Raw genomic sequence first — 20,003 nt, forward strand, 5'->3', positions numbered from 1 at the left:
CTGCTGGAAGGGCAACCCAAAGGAATGAGTGCCAAGCTTATTGTGTGGCTCCTGTCCGCAGCAGAGTGTCAGAGAGCCATGTCTAGGCTGTAGGCTCCGCCCCTGTATGTCAAGAGTGCCTCTCAAACTTCACTCTGATGTGCGGAGTAGTGCTGATGGGTTTTAAAAGGAGTTATGTCAGGTCAGCCTTGGTTGCTGGAAAGCGTACTGTGATGCAAATTATTTTGAGGCTACTAGAGTTGCTGCAAATATGTGTTTCTGTTCTTCATACCATTTCTCTAGCACCCACCATTGAGTTTGAAGAGGCTGCATACCAAGTACGGGAGCCTCCAGGCCCTGAGGGCATTGCTATTCTAAACATCAAGGTGCTCAGAAGAGGGGACCAGAACAGGACCTCGAAGGTCCGCTGCAGCACCCGTGATGGCTCAGCCCAGTCCGGAGTCGATTACTATCCAAAGAGTCGAGTCCTCAAGTTTAGCCCTGGTAAAGGATACTTGGAATTGAACTATGGGGTGGAGGGATTACTCAGTGACATTTAACATAGGCCAAAGCAAATTCAAATGAAAGGAAAATGTGCAAGTAATTTATACAACAATACTCGGTGTGGGATTTTCAGAAGCATTTGGCATTGGCCCAGCTCTGCTCCCACTGAAGTCATTGTATGTGTCTTGTTTTTCGTGGGTGTCTGACTTCACGTATAAGCAAAAACATGAGCTACACCAACCCCTGCTAATGTATTTATGCTTTGGGCTTTGTTCTAGACACACACCCTGCAGTCATATTTAATGCAGAATTTATAATAGGAAACACCTATGTAATCCTTTCAATAATCTTTCCCAGGGTGGGTTATATTTACTTTTCCCAAATCAGTCATAAGCCTCAGAGGAATTCTTTAAGTACGCTGGAGAGACCACAAAAAGCAGTCCAACGTGACGTTTCGACAGAGCACACACTGGGGATGTCCGGGTTCTCTCCACTTCCCACTGCAGGCAGTTGAGAAAAATAAAAATTGAAAACCAGTGGAGGTGGGGAATTGAGACTCCCATTGGAACATAGCATCACTTTTCTGCGGGTGCCAAACCACATTCCCCCTCACGCCCTTCTGCATACAATGGACAGTGTTTTGCTGACAGCAATGTTCATGCAGCCAGACAAAGTGTGAGTGAGCAGGGAGTGATGAGTGTAAGGAGACAGAAAGATGGCCTGGCCTGTGTGCTCACAGCGATTGCCTGGCTTTGAACAGATTGGAAGGCCATCCCCAACCACAGCCCCTTTCATGTTTGGTACCATGGAGTCAGCGAATCCCATATTTCATCCCTTCACAACACCCTTGCTGGATGACGAGGGTTTTTTGTAATACAGACACCCCCTGGGTTACGCAAACCCGACTTACGCAAATCCGCACTTATGGAAAAAGTTCCGTAAGCTAGAAATAGATTTTTTTGCGTAATGATCGGGTATACGTTTCCGACTTGCGCAAAATTCGAGTTACGCGAGGCGTTCCGGAACGGAACGCTTGCGTAAGTCGGGGAGCGTCTGTAAACTGTCAATGTTCTGCGTAAGGTTTCAGCCAGGCAGTTGCCATTAAAGTCAGTTAGGAATCCCCTGGCTACAACCCTGCCTTCTGCTATGGCCGTAATCCTGCTATCTGAAAATGTAACCCTTCTTCCTGCTGTGGTGATGAAGTCTGAGAGTGAGAGTGATTGTAAGAGAGCTGTCAACTGGCAATATTCTCTAACAACACAGACTCCTCAAAGAGCCTGTGTATATAGGAATTCTGCAGAAACCCCTCAAGATCCTACAAGATCACTCAAACCATGCCCCCCGGGTCCAACAGCAGTAGCTCTGCATGTTAGAGCCAAAGAGTTAAAACAGAGACACTAGTAACAGGGAGGGGATATATTTTGGATCATAGATTTTTATTACAGTCAGCTAATATAAGACAGGCACTATTAATCCTCATATAGCATCTGCTTGTACGTCTGCCCGGTGATCGATCGGACCAGTCGTTTTAGCTGGAATTTTATTTATGAAATGGGCTCCTGGCTGGAATGGTGCTAAATCATTAGAGTTCAGATAAAACCTGTAATGTGTGTTTTATCATAATGTTTCAATGCTCCTGACCTGAGGCAGCTATGCAGTGTTTTATGGGAGCTGTTAGGGTAATGTCAGATGATATCTCAGGTTCTCTGTCTCTCTCGTGTTCATTCATGTAGGGGTGGAGCACATCATATTTAAGGTGGAGATCATGTCTAACGAAGACCGGGAGTGGCATGAGTCCTTTTCTGTGGTGCTGGGTCCAGATGATCCGGTGGAAGCTGTTCTTGGGGATATCACCACTGCAGTAGTCACTATTCTGGATCAGGAAGCAGCGGGGAGCCTTATTTTACCAGCACCTCCCATTGTAAGTAGCAAAACGTGAATGATGTAAGTTAGTGGCATGGGAGAATCTATAGAAAAGCAGAGCATGCAACAAAGCACCCTGGGCTTGCCTGCACTAGAACGTGCAGGCCTGTTAAGCCAAGGCCTTTTAAAAAGCTAGTGTGGACACTCTCAAATGCTTGATCCAGGCTACAAACATTTAAGGCTAGGCCAGTGGTTCCCAAACTGGGGTTCGCAGAACATTACAGGGGGTTCACTAATGGCGGCCAGAGGACCCCAGGCATTGGAGGCAGCAGGTGGGACTCGGTTGCAGGGCAGACAGCCCGAGCCCCAGGGAGAACGGGGCCGGGCAATTTGGGCTGGCAGCCCAAGCCCTGTCCAGGTCAGCGGGGGAGCCGGCAGCCCGAACCCCAGTGCTCCGTGCGGGGCTGGCAGCCCGAGCCCCAGGGAGAGCAGGGCTGGGCAGTTGGGGCTGGCAGCCCGAGCCCTGCCCCTGTCAGCGGGGGAGCTGGCAGCCCAAACCCCAGCGCTCCGATCAACTTTTGGCTGACTAAGAAACGAGTATCCCCTTCTGGCAGAAAAAGCTGCTGCCGTTTTGTTACCATTTTCAACAACATACTTATGCGAGAAAGCGTTTTCCTCCTCTGCACATCTGAAAACCAAATACAGAAACAGACTTGATGCCGAACCAGACCTGAGACTTTATCTTTCTCCAGTGGTTCCAGACTTCCAAGAGCTATGCAGAGCAAAGCAAGCGCATCCATCGCACCGAGGAAATTTAAACTTATATTCATGGAAATATTCATTTTTAGGAGGGGGTTCATGAGATTTCACAATTTAGTGAAAGGGGTTCGCGGGCTGTTAAAGTTTGGGAACCACTGGGCTAGGCTGACCCCCTGTTCATGTGACCAGTTAACTCAAGGTTAAAACTGTAGTGTAGACATACTCTCTGTAGTCACAGCATTCCTCTTTGGACCAGCAGAGGCTCAGGGTAGATTGATCCTGGTATTCCAGATAGTGTGGGAGGCAGGCAAGGCAGTGAATAGGTGAACAGGCTGCATAATGATTCTTCACCCACTTCACAGAGGCATGGGCCCATGCTCTCCTGCCATTTGAACTGTGGCATGACTGAAGAGACACAGTTGCTTACATTAAGGTGAGAGGGGATGGAAATTGCCAAGGCAAAAATGGCAGATAATAAGGAAGTAGCATGGGAAAGTCCCACTTAACTAAGGTATTATCATAAGGTAGAAATGGCATATAGATGTCTGAGTCTGCTACCACCTCCAAGCTAACGGAGCTTGTCCTTTTGCCTAAGGACAAGCCTTTTTGTCCTTTTACATCCAGAATTCCTGGGTTTATTTCCCTCAAACAGGGAAGTTGTTACATTGGCATTGCCCTTAGTTTGGGCAAAGGACAGTATATGCACTGACATGTTCCTTGTGTGCTTCAGCATCCAAAGTAATATCAAATATAATTATGTGGGTAGAATCCCACTCACCTTTTCCTGCAGAGAGCCGAACTGATACCTGAGCTGGAATGCGAACAGCTGGGCAGATGTAGGACTTGGGTTGTTTCTCTTCTGAGGGACACGGCTGCAATTCAGGAATTGGATGAATATGTTCCATAATGTAGGATTTAATATTTTAATAGCATAGGATGCTCCAACATGCTGGTAGCACTGAGCATTCCTGCTGAGTCCACACACCTCTGTCCTTCCCTGTAATCCTCAGTGGGATTTATGAAGTAAAATAAACACAATGCACCAGTAACAAGGTTTGGAAATTGAGGGAACAAGCAGCCCAGCCCCTTGCTTCCTGTCTCTTTCCCTAAGTCCCAGGTGAAAGCTGTTGTGTTGCATTGCTGCAGGTGGTCACCCTGGCAGACTATGACCATGTGGAGGAAGTAACCAAAGAGGGTGTAAAGAAATCCCCTTCTCCAGGCTACCCACTGATCTGTGTAACACCTTGTGATCCTCACTTCCCCAAGTACTTAGTCATGAAGGAGCGCTGCGATGAGGCCGGGATCAACCAGTCTTCAATACAGTTCAGCTGGGAGGTGGCAACCCCCACTGATGGGAATGGGGCCAGATCACCCTTTGAAACAATTACGGACAATACGCCGTTCACTAGCATCAACCACATGGTACGTGACTGTGTACAGTAGCGCAAGAGAGTGTGGATTGTGCATAACAATACATGGTGAGTGTTGTGGGGCTCAAAACGCATCCTTGAAGCATTTGCTGTTTTGAAATTCTAGGTCAGTGGAATATCAGTTCTTGAAGAACCATTAACTAAGTTAAGTAATGTGCGTATATTTTACACTCACCCAGCCACCCACAAAGCCCCCAGCTTCATTAAGAGAACATTATTAAGGTTGCAAAGTCCAGCACACAAAAGTTAAGACGTGCCAGAAATAAGGTTGCCTGTGCAACCTTAATTCAGCCCCTGGTGCATATGCATTATGATACAGTCTTTAATGCCCTGATCGATAGGACGCCTGCCTCATTCGGTGCACAGGACGGATGGTGCTCACTGAATGAAAACCTATTCAATATTTTGGTTTATTCTGGTTGTTTAACGGGTGGCCCTAGGCATTATTTGCTGCACAGTATTCAAACCCTTCTCTCCAGACAATTATTAATTTCCTTCTGGGCATTTCCATGGTGCTCCTCACAAGAGCATGAGAGTGCTTCACAAACATGAATGAATCTATTATCTGTGAAGTGGGGGGGATGGCATTATCCCCGTTTTACAGAAGGGGTACTGAGGTAGAGAGAGATCAAGGTCAGAAGTTTCCACTAATTTTGCATGCCCAACTGAGAGCCTTAGGAGCTGACTTTGAGAGAACTCAGCAGTACATTGTAAGCCCTAGGGGACAGGGACCATCTCTTTGTTCTGTGTTTGTAGAACACCTAGGGCAATGGGGTCCTAGTCTATGGCTAGGAGCTTCAGGCACGACAGTAATATACATAAATTGATAATAACGAGAACACTTCGTCTATTCAGACACAGCTCCCACTGACTTCATTGCAGCTGTGAGCGCTCAGCACTTGCGTACTGGGGCGGGCCTGGCTTTGCCTTTTACACACACGCAGACCTCTTTCCTCATTCCTCCCAGGTGCTGGACAGCATTTACTTCAGCCGGCGGTTCCATGTGCGCTGTGTGGCAAAAGCCGTAGACAAGGCCGGGCACGTGGGGACCCCGCTGAGAAGCAACATAGTTACCATCGGGACCGACAGCGCCATTTGTCATACTCCTGTGGTAGCTGGAACCGCCCGAGGATTCCAGGCTCAGTCATTCATTGCCACTCTGAAGTATCTGGATGTCAAACACAAGGAACATCCCAACAGGTATAAGCCTGGAAAGGCGCAATCACCTGACCCTGATTCTGGTCTTCCAGGGGTTTAACAGTTTAATTCATTTTTTTTACATACGCAACAAACAGAACAGAAAAAGAGGGATGTGTGTAAGAAATGAGGTCTCTTTCGTCTATCATGAACTGGATCTGTCCCCACACACACACACTCCTCATATTTAATACCGAAGGGCTGCAGTGAGCATTCATATGATTTCCTCTGAAGTCACGCCTTACTCCTTGAGTTAGAAACACTGCAGTCAGGGATCTATTTCAAGGAATACAGTGCTGCTCAACATCAGCGTGGAAATTCAGCCCTAAATAAATATAACACTAACAAACTCAAACTTGTACTATGCGCTGTGGACAAGACCGTAGCTATGTGCTGTGTAAACTGCTATAATACGCACCCCTTTTGTGAACAGGTTTTGCATAAACAGCTGTTTCTGTTTGTTTATTCTGTCCCAGAATCCATATTTCAGTGCAAATCCCCCACCAGGATGGAATGCTGCCTCTCATCTCCACTATGCCTCTGCACAACCTGCACTTCCTCTTATCCGAGTCCATCTACAGACACCAGCATGTCTGCTCAAACCTGGTCACCATCAGGGATCTGCAGGGCATCTCGGGTAATCTTTAAAGCAAGCTATTGCTTTGTAAATGAAAAAGGAAACATGTACGGAGTGTAAGCTTAAGCTCTTTAAGGCAAGGACCTAGCATGCTATTGGCACTATATAATGAAGAATAATATCTCTGTTAAAGTGATATCAATATTCAGCAGAGTTGCTATATTTGAGGGAGATAAATGGGAAGGAATGCACTTAGCAGGTCATTTCCCCTTTCCTGTATATGTTCTTTGGCAGGTCTTTATCAAGGTACATAGTGAGCCCCTGTGCCTCATTCTGCTGTGTGGCACAGAAAGCAGCATCAGCAAACGAATCATGTGGAAGAGACGCCAGGAGCCAAGGAAAAAATCCCAAACTCGTCTTTAAAAATTAGTTTAAGCTACCCTGGGACTGCAAACACTCTAATGCACACGTCATAATTGTATGTTTATTGCATGGTGTCACTACAGGGCAGAGTTAAGGTTGTTTGGATGCCCTAACTGTGCGTTTTCATACCTTAACATGTTTGGATATTTTATAAGTTTAACCTTAGCCCTGAGTTTCCTGGCTTTGTAATGTTTTTTGTTTCTGGAATAAATGCAACATCCCTGTTACGTTTTTACCTTTATGTTATTTATACGGACTCAGCCTTACCTCCAGTTTAACGTAGCGAAAAGTGCCTCTAAGCAGTACTGTAATAAAAATCATCATCTCAGTATATATCCGATATCTCATCTGATAATTAAAATGTTATGTCCGTACCTAGGCCAGAATTCCTTAATTCACAGAGATACGTCTCCTTTTGTTTCCTAATTCCAGAAGCGGGATTCCTGGATGAAGTGACCTATGACAGCATCGTTCTGGGTCCTGGATATGACCGTCCATACCAGTTTGATCCCACCGTGAGAGAACCAAAGACAATCCAGCTCTACAAACACCTCAATCTGAAGAGCTGCATTTGGACCTTTGATGCTTACTATGACATGACAGAATTAATCGATGTCTGTGGGGGATCTGTAACTGCTGACTTCCAGGTGAGGGTTCATTTCCATAAGACTTGGGCCCAATCCAGACTTCTTTACTAAGGCAGAAGTCCTGTAGCAGTAATATTCATTGGGCGTGCCTTCCATCCTACGGAATCAGTACCCATTTGATTTTCCCCTGGCTGTTATTTAAGGTAGAATAGTACATCATGAAATGTTCTTGGCTCTTTTATTTTGATAAGCATGGTGTTGTTTTAATGATATTATTCCATGGTATGCTAGAGAATATACTGTAAATGTTGTAAGTGCAATAATGTATTGGTAATATGAAAATTCATGATTGTCTCTGCTATTAACTGTTTTAGACCAGATGCTCAGCTGGTGTAAATCAGGATTGAATTCAGTGGATATATGTTGATTTGCACCTGCTGAGAATGTTGCCCTCTGTGAATAGTGGAGTGAGCTCACGGGAATTGTTTGAGGTTTCTCAAATGTGCAGATTAGCACTGTGAAGCTCAGCAAATGGCTTGTGTGTATGAGCACCACTGCCCTCTACTGGTTGCAGTATGTATAACCAATATAGTCTGTAAAAAGCAACAGAGGGTCCTGTAAAAAGAAGAACAGGAGGACTTGTGGCACCTTAGAGACTAACAAATTTATTAGAGCATAAGCTTTCGTGGACTACAGCCCACTTCTTCGGATGTGGCACCTTTAAGACTAACAGAAGTATTGGGAGCATAAGCTTTCGTGGGTAAGAACCTCACTTCTTCAGATGCAAGTAATGGAAATCTCCAGAGGCAGGTAAGTGAGGTTTTTACCCACGAAAGCTTATGCTCCCAATACTTCTGTTAGTCTTAAAGGTGCCACAGGACCCTCTGTTGCTTTTTACAGATTCAGACTAACACGGCTACCCCTCTGATACTTGACAATGTATTCTAATAACCCAGACTGGCTCGTTTAACTGTTCCTTCTACTGACTGAGCAAGCAGAGCTGCTCTTTTAATGCACCGAATAGAGACTTGCGTTTTTAGAGCTGAAATCATGATTCGCAGTACCTCGTGCGCCGTTAGCGTGTGTGTGTGGTTAGCTCATGTGCGCAGTGCAGCCCAGGTATTCTAACAGACACACATCCCCATACATTTATAATGCACACAGAGCGAGGGTACACGCATATAAAGATAAAGGCATGTTTGCAGACTCAGCTTTGACTAACACTAGTGTTTTCGGTGGGTGAGGAACAGCTTTGTATTTACTCAATGTTCTTTCAGCAGAATAGGGGGAGGGAGGTATTTTTCATTTCTCAAATGCTAATCAGGAAAAGACAGTCTTTATTCACATTGGCAAACTCATTCATCATTTTAGTGACAGTTACTTTTATTCCAATAGTTTTTGAAAACCAGAAACGTTGGTGATGATCCACTGAGTTGTTGTCTTTATACGTGCTCATTTCATATATTAAAATCCAGTTATCAGGAGGTCTCGAATGGTTCGTAGGCTTTCAACTGACCCTCTGCACATCACCCAATTTGCCTGCTTGAGACAATTACAGAGAGATTTTTAACAGCAATAAGAGCTGACCTAACTCTGTTCCCATTTAAAGCAATGGATCAATTACCATTGACTTCAGGGAGAGCAGAGAGAGGCCAACATTGCACATTTATCAAAATCCTGGCTTTAATAATTAGAAATGCTACTTATTTCTTTATCATGCAAATCAAGAAAACTATTTGTCTGTTAAACTCTTGTCAAACTTTTTTTAATCTGTAAGTATTTTCTTACTACTTGAAAATCTTAAATAAGATTCTAGACAAATTACAATATTTGCTTTTTCAAAACATCTGCTGCAATCAATGCTTCAAGCACTTGAAAAAGAGATTTCATCAACTCCACCTGTGTACATTTGCCTCCATACTATGAATTGGTAAACAAAGAAAAATACCTATTTAACCCTACACCAGAATGGCAGAGTGTGCAAGAAGATGTACTATGAGGAGAGAAAAAATGGCTTTGTGTAAAGATACAATATATGAAATGGGCATGTGTAAAGATAGGTACAATATGATAGCTTGCCCATTTCATATACAAAAATCCAGTTACCAGGGTGTCTTGTATGGTTTGTAGGCACACTATAATTATCTGTGCTCCAAGAGGGAGGACTAGACAAGTTTCCCTCCTCCCAACCGTACTTGTTCATTAATCAGCAATAATCATAGAAATGCAGGACTAGAAGGGACCTCAGAAGATCATCTAGTCCAGTCCCCTGCACTGAGGCAAGATTAAGTGTTATCTAGATCAGCTTTTCTCAAACTAGGGTCTGCGGACCCCTGAGGGTATCCAGGCTCCACTGATCAACTCCTCCTCCTCCCTCCCTTGACTACTCCCCTTCCCTCCCAGTGCCTCCTGCACACTTAAAGTCTGGTGGTACAGCATGGTGAAGGTAGGCTTCCTACCTGCCCCTGCTCTGCACTGCTTCCAGAAGCGGCCAGCAGGTCCCTGAAGCCCGGGAGGGGGACAGGGGGCCTCTGTGCGCTGCCCCCACCCTGAGCACTGACACTGCAGCTCCCATTGGCCAGGAACTGTGGCCATTGGGAGCTGCAGGGGCAGTGCCTGCAGGCAGGGGCAGCGTGCAGAGACCCCCTGGCCCTCTGCCTAGGAGTCGCTGCCAGAGGGATGTGCCAGTTGTTTCTGGGAGCCGCCCGAGATAAGTGCCACCCAGCAGGAGCCCTCACCCCCTCCTGCACCCCAACTCCCTGCCCCAGCTCAGAGCTCCCTCCTACACTCCCACCCAGAGCCCACACCCCTCACTCCCTCCCTCCCCTGAACCCTCTGCCCCAGCCCAGAGCCTGCACGCAAACTCCCTCCCGAACCCCTCATCCCCTCCCACTCCAAAACTCCCTCACAGAGCCCACACCCTGCATCCACTCCTGTACCCCAACCCCCTGCCCCAGCCTGGTGAAAGTGAGTGAGGGTGAGGGAGAGTGAGCGATGGAGGGAGGATGGAGGGAGTGAGCAGGGACGGGGCCTCCGAAGGGGTGGGGTAAAGGCTGAATGGGGGGGTGTCTTGCGGGTCCCTGAAAATTTTTAAATCAAAATGAGGGTCCTGGGATTGCTAAAGTTTGAGAACCACTGATCTAGACCATCCCTGACAGGTGTTTGTCCAACCTCTTCTTAAAAACCTCTAATGACAGAGATGCCACAGCACCCCTCGATAATTTGTTCCAGTGCTTAACCACCCATACAGTTAGGAAGTTTTTGCTAATGTTTAATCTAAATCTCCCTTGCTGCAATTTAAGTCCATTGCTTCTTGTCCTGCCCTTACTGGATAAGGAGATCAATGTATCACTCTCCTCTTTATAACAACCTTTTATGTATTTGAAGACTGTTTTCATGTCCCCCTCAGTCCTCTTTTCCAGACTAAACACAGTTTTTTCAATCTTTCCTTATAATGTCATATTTTCTAGCCCTTTAATCAGTTTTGTTGCTCTTTTCTGGATTTTCTCCGACTTGTCCACATCTTTCCTGAAATGTGGTGCCCAGAACTGGACATAATACTCCCGTTGAGGCCTTATCAGTGCTGAGTAGAGTAGAAGAATTACTGCTTGTGTCTTGCTTACAAGATCCTGCTAATGCATCCCAGGATGATGTTTGCTTTTTTTGCAGCAGCATTACATTGTTGACTCATATTTCGTTTGCGATCCACTATAACCTCCAGATCCTTTTCTGCAGTGCTCCTGCCTAGGCAGTCATCTCCCATTTTGTATTTCTGCAGTTGATTATTCCTAATGTATGACCCTTGGGGTGGGGTGGGGGAAGCAAGACCTTACAATGCCTTAGAAATACTGCATCCTTCCCTTTGTACATCCTACATGTAGGACCTCCGTGATTCTCCTTGTGGAAAGAGGTAGCTTGTCATCCACGTGACACAAGATCCAAACCTATGGGAGAAGAATTCTATGAATGCTGCTCTGACTTTTTGCTATTTCTGGGGCAGAATCTGAACTGCTCTGAATGTATAGGGTTTCCTAGTTACAGTAAATCTACAAAGCATTGTTATGAACTGGTGCCAGTATCTTTCACCCCCCCAAAACCCCATAACCATTTTTTTGTTTGATTGACAGGTGCGAGATTCTGCCCAGTCCTTCCTGACAGTCCATGTCCCTCTCTATGTGTCCTACATTTATGTGACCGCACCAAGAGGCTGGGCTTCTCTTGAACATCACACGGAGATGGAATTTTCCTTCTTCTACGACACTGTTCTCTGGAGAACAGGTAGACTGACACATTTTTCCTCTTTTCGCAACTGTTACTGCAATCTTCACTTTGGGCACAACTTGCTGAAGCACATGGAAGTTCTGTCTGAGTTAGGACAAATGGGATCAGACCCTTAAATTGTAAATATTTAGCAAGGAAAGTCATCCTTCACCTTCTAAGCTCTGTCCGATAACAAATGAAACTGCCTTCACTGAGTCATAGACGTAGCTGGAAAAGACCTATTGGGTCATCTAGCCCTTTCACTGTCCTGGCAAGATTGTTCACTGAGATATAGTTTTTAGTGCTTTCTCCAGCTCTCTTTGAAATTATTCAAATGTTGGGTGCTTCCTACCACACTCTGACAGGACTCACCGTTTGGAATTTTTTCCCAGTAGTTGGTCCAAACCGACTTCTGTTCAGTTACTGTCAGGTATAAACTCTGCACAGTCTCTCTCCTTTTTTGATGATTACACCAAAGAACCAACTTGTTCTTTCTATTTAGTCAAGCTGTCCGTATTCCTTTTAATTTCCCTCCAGTTTCCCCCCTCCTTGAACCCTGGGCTTGTGGTGAGGAGGGCAAGAATTCTGTTTTGCTAAACATATTGAGATTTCAGAATCTGTTTTCATTCTGCGCCAGAACAAAACCAAGAGCTTTCTAAAAAAATGTTTTTAAACCCATGAGAGCACATGCCACTGCAGAATAGCCAGTGCTCTGAATTAAGCTGAGCAGGGACTTGTGTCTGCATCTCCCACATCCCAGGTGAGTGCTCTAATCACGGGACTACGGGCTCTTCTGGGCTGTGTCTCTCTCATTTTGACCAGAAAGTCCATCCTGATGTTTTTAGACAAATTCATCCAAAGTTCCCTCTAATTTTTTACATCCACGTGCAGAATGAATTTTGTTATGTGCACCAATATGGAGGCGATGTGTGGCGGGGGTGGGGCTGAGGGGGTTCGGAGTGTGGGAGGGGGCTCAGGGCTGGAGCAGAGGGTTGGAGTACGGGGGGTGAGGGCTCTGGCTAGGGATGCGGTGGGGTGGAAGATGATGGGTTTGGAGTGCAGGAGGAGGCTCAGGGTTGGGGCAGAGGGTTGGGGTGCAGGAGGTGCAGGCTCTGGGGTGGGGCCGGGGATGAGGAGTTTGGAGTGCAGGCTACCCCAGGACTGCAGCAGGGACAGAGGACTCCCTCTCTCGCGGCGGCAGCCCAGGGCTGGAGGAGAGGCGCCCCTTCCCAGCTGCGACAGCTCCGAGGCTGGGGCCAGGGGAGAGGTGCCTCTCCCAGTCTGCGCGACTCTTCATAGCCTGCTGTGTGGCCACATAGCTTAGAGGTAACTTAGGTTTCATCAATAAATTCCCGACCAGCTGAAGCTGAGGCCCCAACCCTGCAGCCCTCCCAGGAGTAGTCTCGCTACTCACATTGAGTAAGAGCTGCAAGGATTGGGCCCTGGGTGTGTATTGTCAGATTCTCTACCTCTGGAATTCATTCTGGTGGTGTGAATTCATTCATTGCAAGCAGATGTTCTAGACAGTCCCCTTGCTGTTACATTCACTTTCTCCTCAATATGCCCATGCAGGGATTCAGACAGACAGCGTTCTCTCCGCCAGGTTGCAGATAATAAGGATCTACATCCGAGAGGATGGCCGGCTGGTTATTGAGTTCAAGACCCATGCCAAATTCAGAGGTAAGAGTGTCAGCTTTGATTTAGAACATCATACAAATATTGCTTGGTCCTGAGGACAGTGATGATAAAGTTCTAGGATTGTTGTATATGGCTGAGGGGAATGTTCACGTTCAAAGAATTTATTTATTTTTACCCAAAGGCCAATTTGCTTTTCTGCTGTTACCCTCTTAGCTGGTTGCTGTTTGTTTATTCATTCCCTGGGTTTATCTGCACCATAATTCACCTGTATTGGGAAGGACTTGTGGTATTCTGTCTGCCTTACTCCTTTTCTGCTTGTTCCTGCCCAGGGCAGGCCAGCTGTGCTCTCTGCCTTCAGGAGCCAGTGCTCTAAGGAACAGGAAACCAGAGCAAGCACAGTTTTATGCCAGGTATTGGGGACTCCCGATGCCAGCGGTGAAAGTGTCGGCATTAATGGTAGGCAGCTGGATGGAGTGAGGTTCCTATACTCCAGAGTTTGCTGGCTGCCGTTAGTGTCAGTTGGCCTTTGCAGGAGACTACTTTTGTCATGGCCGTGTCTAAAGGAATGACTTTCTGAAATCCTTTGATTGTTGCTCTAGCACAGACATGGGCAAAGTACAGCCCGCGGGCTGGATGTGGCCCACGGGACCATCCTGCCCGGCCCCTGAGCTCCGGGCCGGGGAGGCTAGCCCCCATCCCCCACAGCCTCACCTCACCGTGCCGTGGGCGCACGCTGGGCAGGAAAGCGGGGAGGGAGGCTCACCCGCAGCCTCCGGGGAGCAGGCAGGCGGTGCGGGTGGCGGGAGCGCGGGGAACGCGGGCGGAGGACTCAAGAGGAGCAGGGGCAGCCGCGCAGTCGGAGAGAAGCGGCAGTTTCCCCTTCAAAGCGCCGCTTCTCTCTGGCCAGCTGCGCGGCCGCCCGGTGGCCTCCTGAGAGAAGCGGCGCTTTGAAGGGGAAACGGCCGCTTCTTTCCGGCTGCGCGGCTGCCCCTGCTCCTCCGCCCGCGTTCGCAGGGACACATTCGGAGGAGGGCTTGGGGGAGGGGGGTTTGATAGGGGGTGGGCTCCCAGGGGGCCAGTTAGGGGCAGGGAGTCCTGGGAGGGGGTGGTCAGGGGACAAGGAGTGGGGAGGGGTTGGATAGGGTGTGGGGTCCTGGGGGGTCTGTCAGGGGGCAGGGGTGTGAATAGGGGTCAGGGCAGTCAGGGGACAGGGAGCAGGAGGGGTTGGATAGGGGTGTTGGGATTCCAGGGGGGCGGTTAGGGACAACAGAGGTCCCCGGGGGGGGGCAAATAGGGGACAAGGAGTGGGGGGGGGTTGGATGGGTTGGGGGTTCTGAGGATGGCAGTCGGGGTGGGAAGTGGGAGGGGGTGGATATGGGGTGGGGACCAGGCTGTTTGGGGAGGCATAGCCTTCCCTACCCAGCCCTCCATACAGTTTTGGAACCCCAATGTGGCCCTCGGTCAAAAAGTTTGCCCACCCCTGCTCTAGCACCACTGCAGTACCATCATGGCTAGCAACAGTGGGAATGCTACTGTACATTAGCTGCCAGTGTTTTACCATTGTGGTGTTTGTAAATCTTTCTTAGGGCAGGCTTGATCCTGACTCACACAAGTTACCATTACTCACATGAGTTATCTCACTGAGTTCCAAGCTCTTGAGATCCAAGATTGGATCTTTTCATATTTTGTTTTATTTTAAACCTTTAATGGAACATTAGATATTCTACTGACCAGCTCTCCAGCATGGGACTTCAAGACAAGTTTGCAAGAAGGCTAGATACAAGTCAAAATATGTCTTTCTGGGTGATGTATTTGTATTCCTCCATACAGGGCATTTTGTGATGGAGCACCACACTCTGCCAGATGTGAAGTCTTTTATAATGACTCCAGACCACCTAGGAGGGATTGAGTTCGATCTGCAGCTTTTGTGGAGTGCACAGACTTTTGACTCCCCGTATCAGCTGTGGAGGGCAACCAGCTCCTATAACAGGTGAAGAAGAAGGACTGTGGCTACAGTTGGCTTTATAGCTTCCTTCAGCAGAATGGTGTTCGTGCATGCTGAGAATGCCAGTCTTAACAGCATCCTGGAGCGAAGTGTCCAGTTCAATCATACTAGCACTTAATTTCTCTCTCTGCTGTTATGGCATTAGCCGCTAGCATGAAACTTTATTTCTGTTTATCTCCTGAGTGGCCTTGATAAATCCTCTAATCTGTTTTGATCTTGCATAAGCAGAAAGGCTCTTTTGGGCATAGGATATAAGAATGGAGGTAGAATAAGTGAATGGCAACAGTCTCATCTGTTCGATGTCCTGAACACATGATCAGGGCTTTATATATATATAAATGCTTATACATTTTTTATTTTCCAAGATCTTCTCACCATATTAACAGCCTATCGTTTGTAGGGGCTTGGTAATGGGATATGGAGTCTTTGGGCCTGATTTTCGGTTGCTTTGCCCCTGTGTAACTCTGGGGTAAATGACTGCACAAGGTGCAAGGCAACTGAGAATAAGGTTTCCATTCACTTCTATGGCAACAGCTGAATTAAACCCTGGTTGGTGGGTAGCCCCTAATTTTGTTATTAATCTGGTGGCTCCTTTGTCCTCCTCCTCCAGCTACGCTCTGTATCATCTTATATAAAAGACACCTCTTCAAAACCCCTCCTTCTCTTTATCCAGTTGCCTCCTCTCCTCTTCTCGGTGTCCTATCTTCTGTTTGTTTACCTGAAATTGTAGGCCCTTTACAGCAGGGAATGTGTCTTACCTATGGGTCTGATTCTGATACCCTCACTCAATGGAACTACTTGTAGAATGAAATCCCTTTACTCAGCCAGTAAAGTAGTATTTGAATCTGGCCCTATGTTAGTAAGCACTATATACCTTTATGGCAGTACCTATATGGTTCCTCATAACAAGGATTGTTGGTGGCCTATGTAAAATGGATTCAGTGGCCTCAAATCCAGTCATCAGGATCTGCCTGGTGGACAGACTCAGCGAAGGGAGCTAGAATCGAATGGCCTATGGAACCTGCATTACCTCAAGGGTTTGAGAGGAGGCACATAGGAGGGCAGCTTTCACTGCTACAGCCGACGCTGTATCCGTCATGTGAGTAAAGGAAGAGCTTAATCTCCAGGGCTGTCAATCCAGTTCCTTTCAAGTGTACTGAATTCATTTTTGGGGGGAGAGACAAAACATCTGTGTAAGTAGCATAGAGGTACTGCTAGTGACTTCATTCCTAAGGGCGCATTGAGATTTGCGCTTTAAAGCAGGATTTCAATCCCTGTGTTTCACAGTTTAATTAAAATTAAGGCTGTCCTTGATAGAAGTATTTACGCTATGATCCAGAAATATCTTCATTCACTCTGCTTTTCTTGCTATCATTTCAGTAAATGATCCCATGTCTCTCATCCACCTGTGTTCGTGCTCACAGGCAAACAGAGCATCTTTAAACATTGTGGACCAAATTCTCATCCCTGCTGTAACTCCACTGGAATTGATGGACTTACACCTGGTGGTGGTGGTTCAAAACTTTTATCTTCAGTATTAGAATAGTGCAATGTGCATGGATAATCATTTGTACTAATGAGAAAATGCTGGATGCAAAAAGCTATGCAACTGCCCATCTGATAAACGTTTCCAGGCAGGTAAACAACTCCCAGATTAATACGGTAACCATGGCATCTCCCATCTGTTTCCAGGAAGGACTATTCTGGAGAGTACACAATCTACTTAATCCCTTGTACTGTGCAGCCCACGCAGCCGTGGATTGACCCAGGAGACAAGCCATTGGCATGTACTGCTCATGCCCCAGAAAGGTGAGGAGAGGCGCTATTCTCCTGTTTCACTGCTCACTCAGACCCCAAGGCCTGCGTTCAGAGTTGGTACAAATGGGTTAACCTCAAGGGAGTGGAGCGTATGAGTAACTGATAGTTTGTGGAGTTGGAAATGAAGAACCCTCCAATGAAAGAGATTGAAATGTGTGGATATAGGAATGAAGAATAGTTATATTGAGATGTGAATGTGGTTGGGGTACACAAATTTCATAGTTATTAAAGAAAGCCACACACAAACAGAAGGTGTGCAGTGGAATATGCCCCCAGAGGAGGTGGTGCAGGGTACACAGCACCACAAGCTGAAATGGCTTAGATAACAGTGTTGACTTTGTGCTAGCTTTACAAGGAAGTGGTCTGTCTGCTTGCATCATTTGCATGGAGACAGTAGGCATCTGACATGAGCTATAACAACAGCAGAAACGAGAGGGGAGAAAACTCTCTATTGGCTTTGGATTCTAGCAGTGAATGAGATTGTCCTCCATGAAAATAGTAGAACAGGGCTCCCTCAACATTAAATCTATAGTTTGACTGGAGCCCCTCAGAACGGTTTGTAACACGGCTAATTTCACTACGTCTGAGCACTTGGTTCGGATGTCAGCAAAAAATGGTCAGAAAGGCAGGGGAAAGCATGATATCTCTTTTTGTTTCCTTTTGCTTCTGTCAAAGACAATCTGTGGAGTTACATAGGCCTGATCGTCACCGGGGCTGAATATCAGTGGCTCCAGGGGGAGTTGCAGTACTCAGGACATCTGAAAATCAGAACCACGTTGTTCTTGTTCTCCTTTTGGGGTGAAGTTCACTGCCCCCGCCCACATACACTCAGACAGAGTAACTGGGCTGCGTGCGGGGTACTAAGCAGGAGTTGGGTTGTGGAAGATGAAATTTAGTCTTAATCTCTGGCTCTTTTTTGATTGATACTAAAGGTGGGTTAGTGGCCACTGTCTTTCTCCATCCCTTATGGGGCATTTGGGTATATGAAACTCACGCTCGTTCCCTTGGCTTGCCTGCAAACCCCAGATCAATGCTGGTTTAGTCAGTCCCAGTTCCGGGGCTTGCAGGTGATGCAGAAGCCCACAACTAATCTGCCTGCTCCCCCCCCCGAACAGAAGTTGATCCAGTAAAAGATATTACTTCACCCACCTTGCGTCTCTGCTCCCCACTGGACAGCCCTGCCTGTAGGCTTAAATAGTGTGCAGTAGCCCTCTTCAACTGAGAACATTTCACTCTTGATGCATAGCCTTTCTACCAGGCAACAGCTATTTGTTATTAATGAGGGTTGTGCCCCATATGCTCCAGTTTGAGCAAATAAACAGTAGGAAATAAAGCTCCAAAGTGTCAAACAATAGTACCACAGCTGCTGGGTTCTTCTATAGACGCCCATGCTCTCAGCAGATGCTGCATCTCTGGAGGAAAACGTTGACTTGTGACAGCTGCAGCTCAGGGGAAGATAGGGATCTAACGTCTAGTCTACACACAGATTTTGTAGAACTGTGTTGGTTAGAGGGTGCGATTTTTCACTCTAGTGTAGATGGCAATAAGCTAAACCAGCATAAGTACCTTTATATCAGTATATCTGGGTCCATTCTAGGATGGTGTGTACCAATTTCACTATATGGGAATGTTTAAAGTGGCATAACTTACGTGTGTGGACAAGTCCAAGCTGCATTTCCTTCTTTTCTTTCTGAGTGCTTGCTCATGTCCATTCCATATTAGGTGTGTGTGCTTGGCACCAGTGCCGGAAGTTTTTCCCTCAGCAGTATCCTTAGGGGGTGCCAGAGCCCATCCCCTGGAGTGGCGCCCGCATAGCACGGTATAAGGGGTGTGGCCGGCTCCCCGCACCCTCATTTCCTTCTTGCCACCAGTGACGGTGCTGGAACATCTGCTGCTTCGGCAAGCATTGTTTCATTTTCTGTTCTTGTGAACTTTGAAAACCTGTAGTATAGTTGTATATAGTTAGTGGTTTCTTAGTTACCCTTAGTGGTAGTTCTCAACTTTTCGTGAGTCCCAAACGGGACTCAGCCGGGGGACGGGGCATGCCCTGGTCCCCAGGCTTTACGCCCTGCAAACAGCTGATGCCCATCAGCGATCCACATACCAGCTGCCTAAGGTGCTTAGGCGAAGGGCAGCAATGACAAGTGCCATATCTGCAAGTCCTTCAAACCTAGGATGAAGAAGGAGTTCAATATCCATCTGAAAGTGCTCCTAATGGAGTCAGCACTCACTCTGGCAATGGAGCAGCGGGTCGACTCTGCACCGAGCACCACGGCCTTCGTTCGCAGTGCTCCGCCGGTGCCATCCATGAGCCGGCACCGATCCCACTCCACGGCTCTGGGGAAGAAGCCGAAAAAGACTGGGAGGGGAAGATCTCCTACTCCCCTAAGGGACAGGAGAGGGCTGAGGGGTGAGTCACAACCCATGCTAGGCAGCTCAACACCCCCTTTGGGAAGTTGGGCTCCAGCTCAAGTCAAGCAGTGCAGCTTGACCCGTGCTTCGCCTGCGACCCTGGATAGCGGTACAGGCCCTGGCCAGCTTCAGGTGCTGTCGACATCCGAAGCTCTTCGAGTGGCTCAGGAGATTCTGACGTTCCCAGTGCCGCCCACATTGGCTCCCGTGGTACCTCGGTCTTGGGGAAAACCCGCGTTGGGACCTATGTGTGTGTCCCAGCCTCAGCAGTACCGATCCACATTGAGAGGGACATCCTGCCAGTGTTCACCCACCCGAAGCCGTCATGCCTCAGGACTGGAGAGGCAGGCTCAGCAGAGCCCTCTTCGGTCACCACACCAGGGGCACTGATCAGGAGACTAGAGGTGTACCTCGCCGGTAGATTGGCGCAGACCCTCTGAGGCATGCGCCACCTGACAAGAGCTCTGGGACCGGCCCCGACCGTCTCCCAGGGCCTGGGACTGATCCTGGGACCGATCGGACACCAGAGGCCGCCGATCACTGGGCCATCA

At 47.5% G+C, this 20,003-nt stretch overlaps 1 protein-coding gene across 12 annotated transcripts in view; it reads left to right on the plus strand.

Annotated features, from left to right (window-relative positions):
- The window catches only part of FRAS1 (Fraser extracellular matrix complex subunit 1), a 293,322-nt gene that overhangs the window by 260,142 nt on the left and 13,177 nt on the right, over positions 1 to 20,003 (plus strand). For 10 of the 12 annotated variants that reach the window (XR_010601695.1, XM_065597462.1, XM_065597469.1 and 7 more), the window contains 10 exons: positions 283 to 483; positions 2,217 to 2,404; positions 4,252 to 4,527; positions 5,503 to 5,735; positions 6,209 to 6,369; positions 7,165 to 7,379; positions 11,447 to 11,597; positions 13,152 to 13,259; positions 15,048 to 15,207; positions 16,915 to 17,031. Coding sequence is in view for 10 of the 12 variants with exons in the window: in XM_065597462.1 (XP_065453534.1) it covers positions 283 to 483; positions 2,217 to 2,404; positions 4,252 to 4,527; positions 5,503 to 5,735; positions 6,209 to 6,369; positions 7,165 to 7,379; positions 11,447 to 11,597; positions 13,152 to 13,259; positions 15,048 to 15,207; positions 16,915 to 17,031 (1,810 nt within the window). In the remaining 2 variants the exon portion in view is untranslated. Of the gene's footprint in view, positions 1 to 282; positions 484 to 2,216; positions 2,405 to 4,251; positions 4,528 to 5,502; positions 5,736 to 6,208; positions 6,446 to 7,164; positions 7,380 to 11,446; positions 11,598 to 13,151; positions 13,260 to 15,047; positions 15,208 to 16,914; positions 17,032 to 20,003 lie in introns of those variants that run through there. The other 2 variants (XM_065597470.1, XR_010601696.1) reach the window with 2 other exon arrangements.

This window comes from Chrysemys picta, chromosome 5 (genome assembly GCF_011386835.1).
Source record: "Chrysemys picta bellii isolate R12L10 chromosome 5, ASM1138683v2, whole genome shotgun sequence".
Lineage (NCBI taxonomy): Eukaryota > Metazoa > Chordata > Testudines > Emydidae > Chrysemys > Chrysemys picta.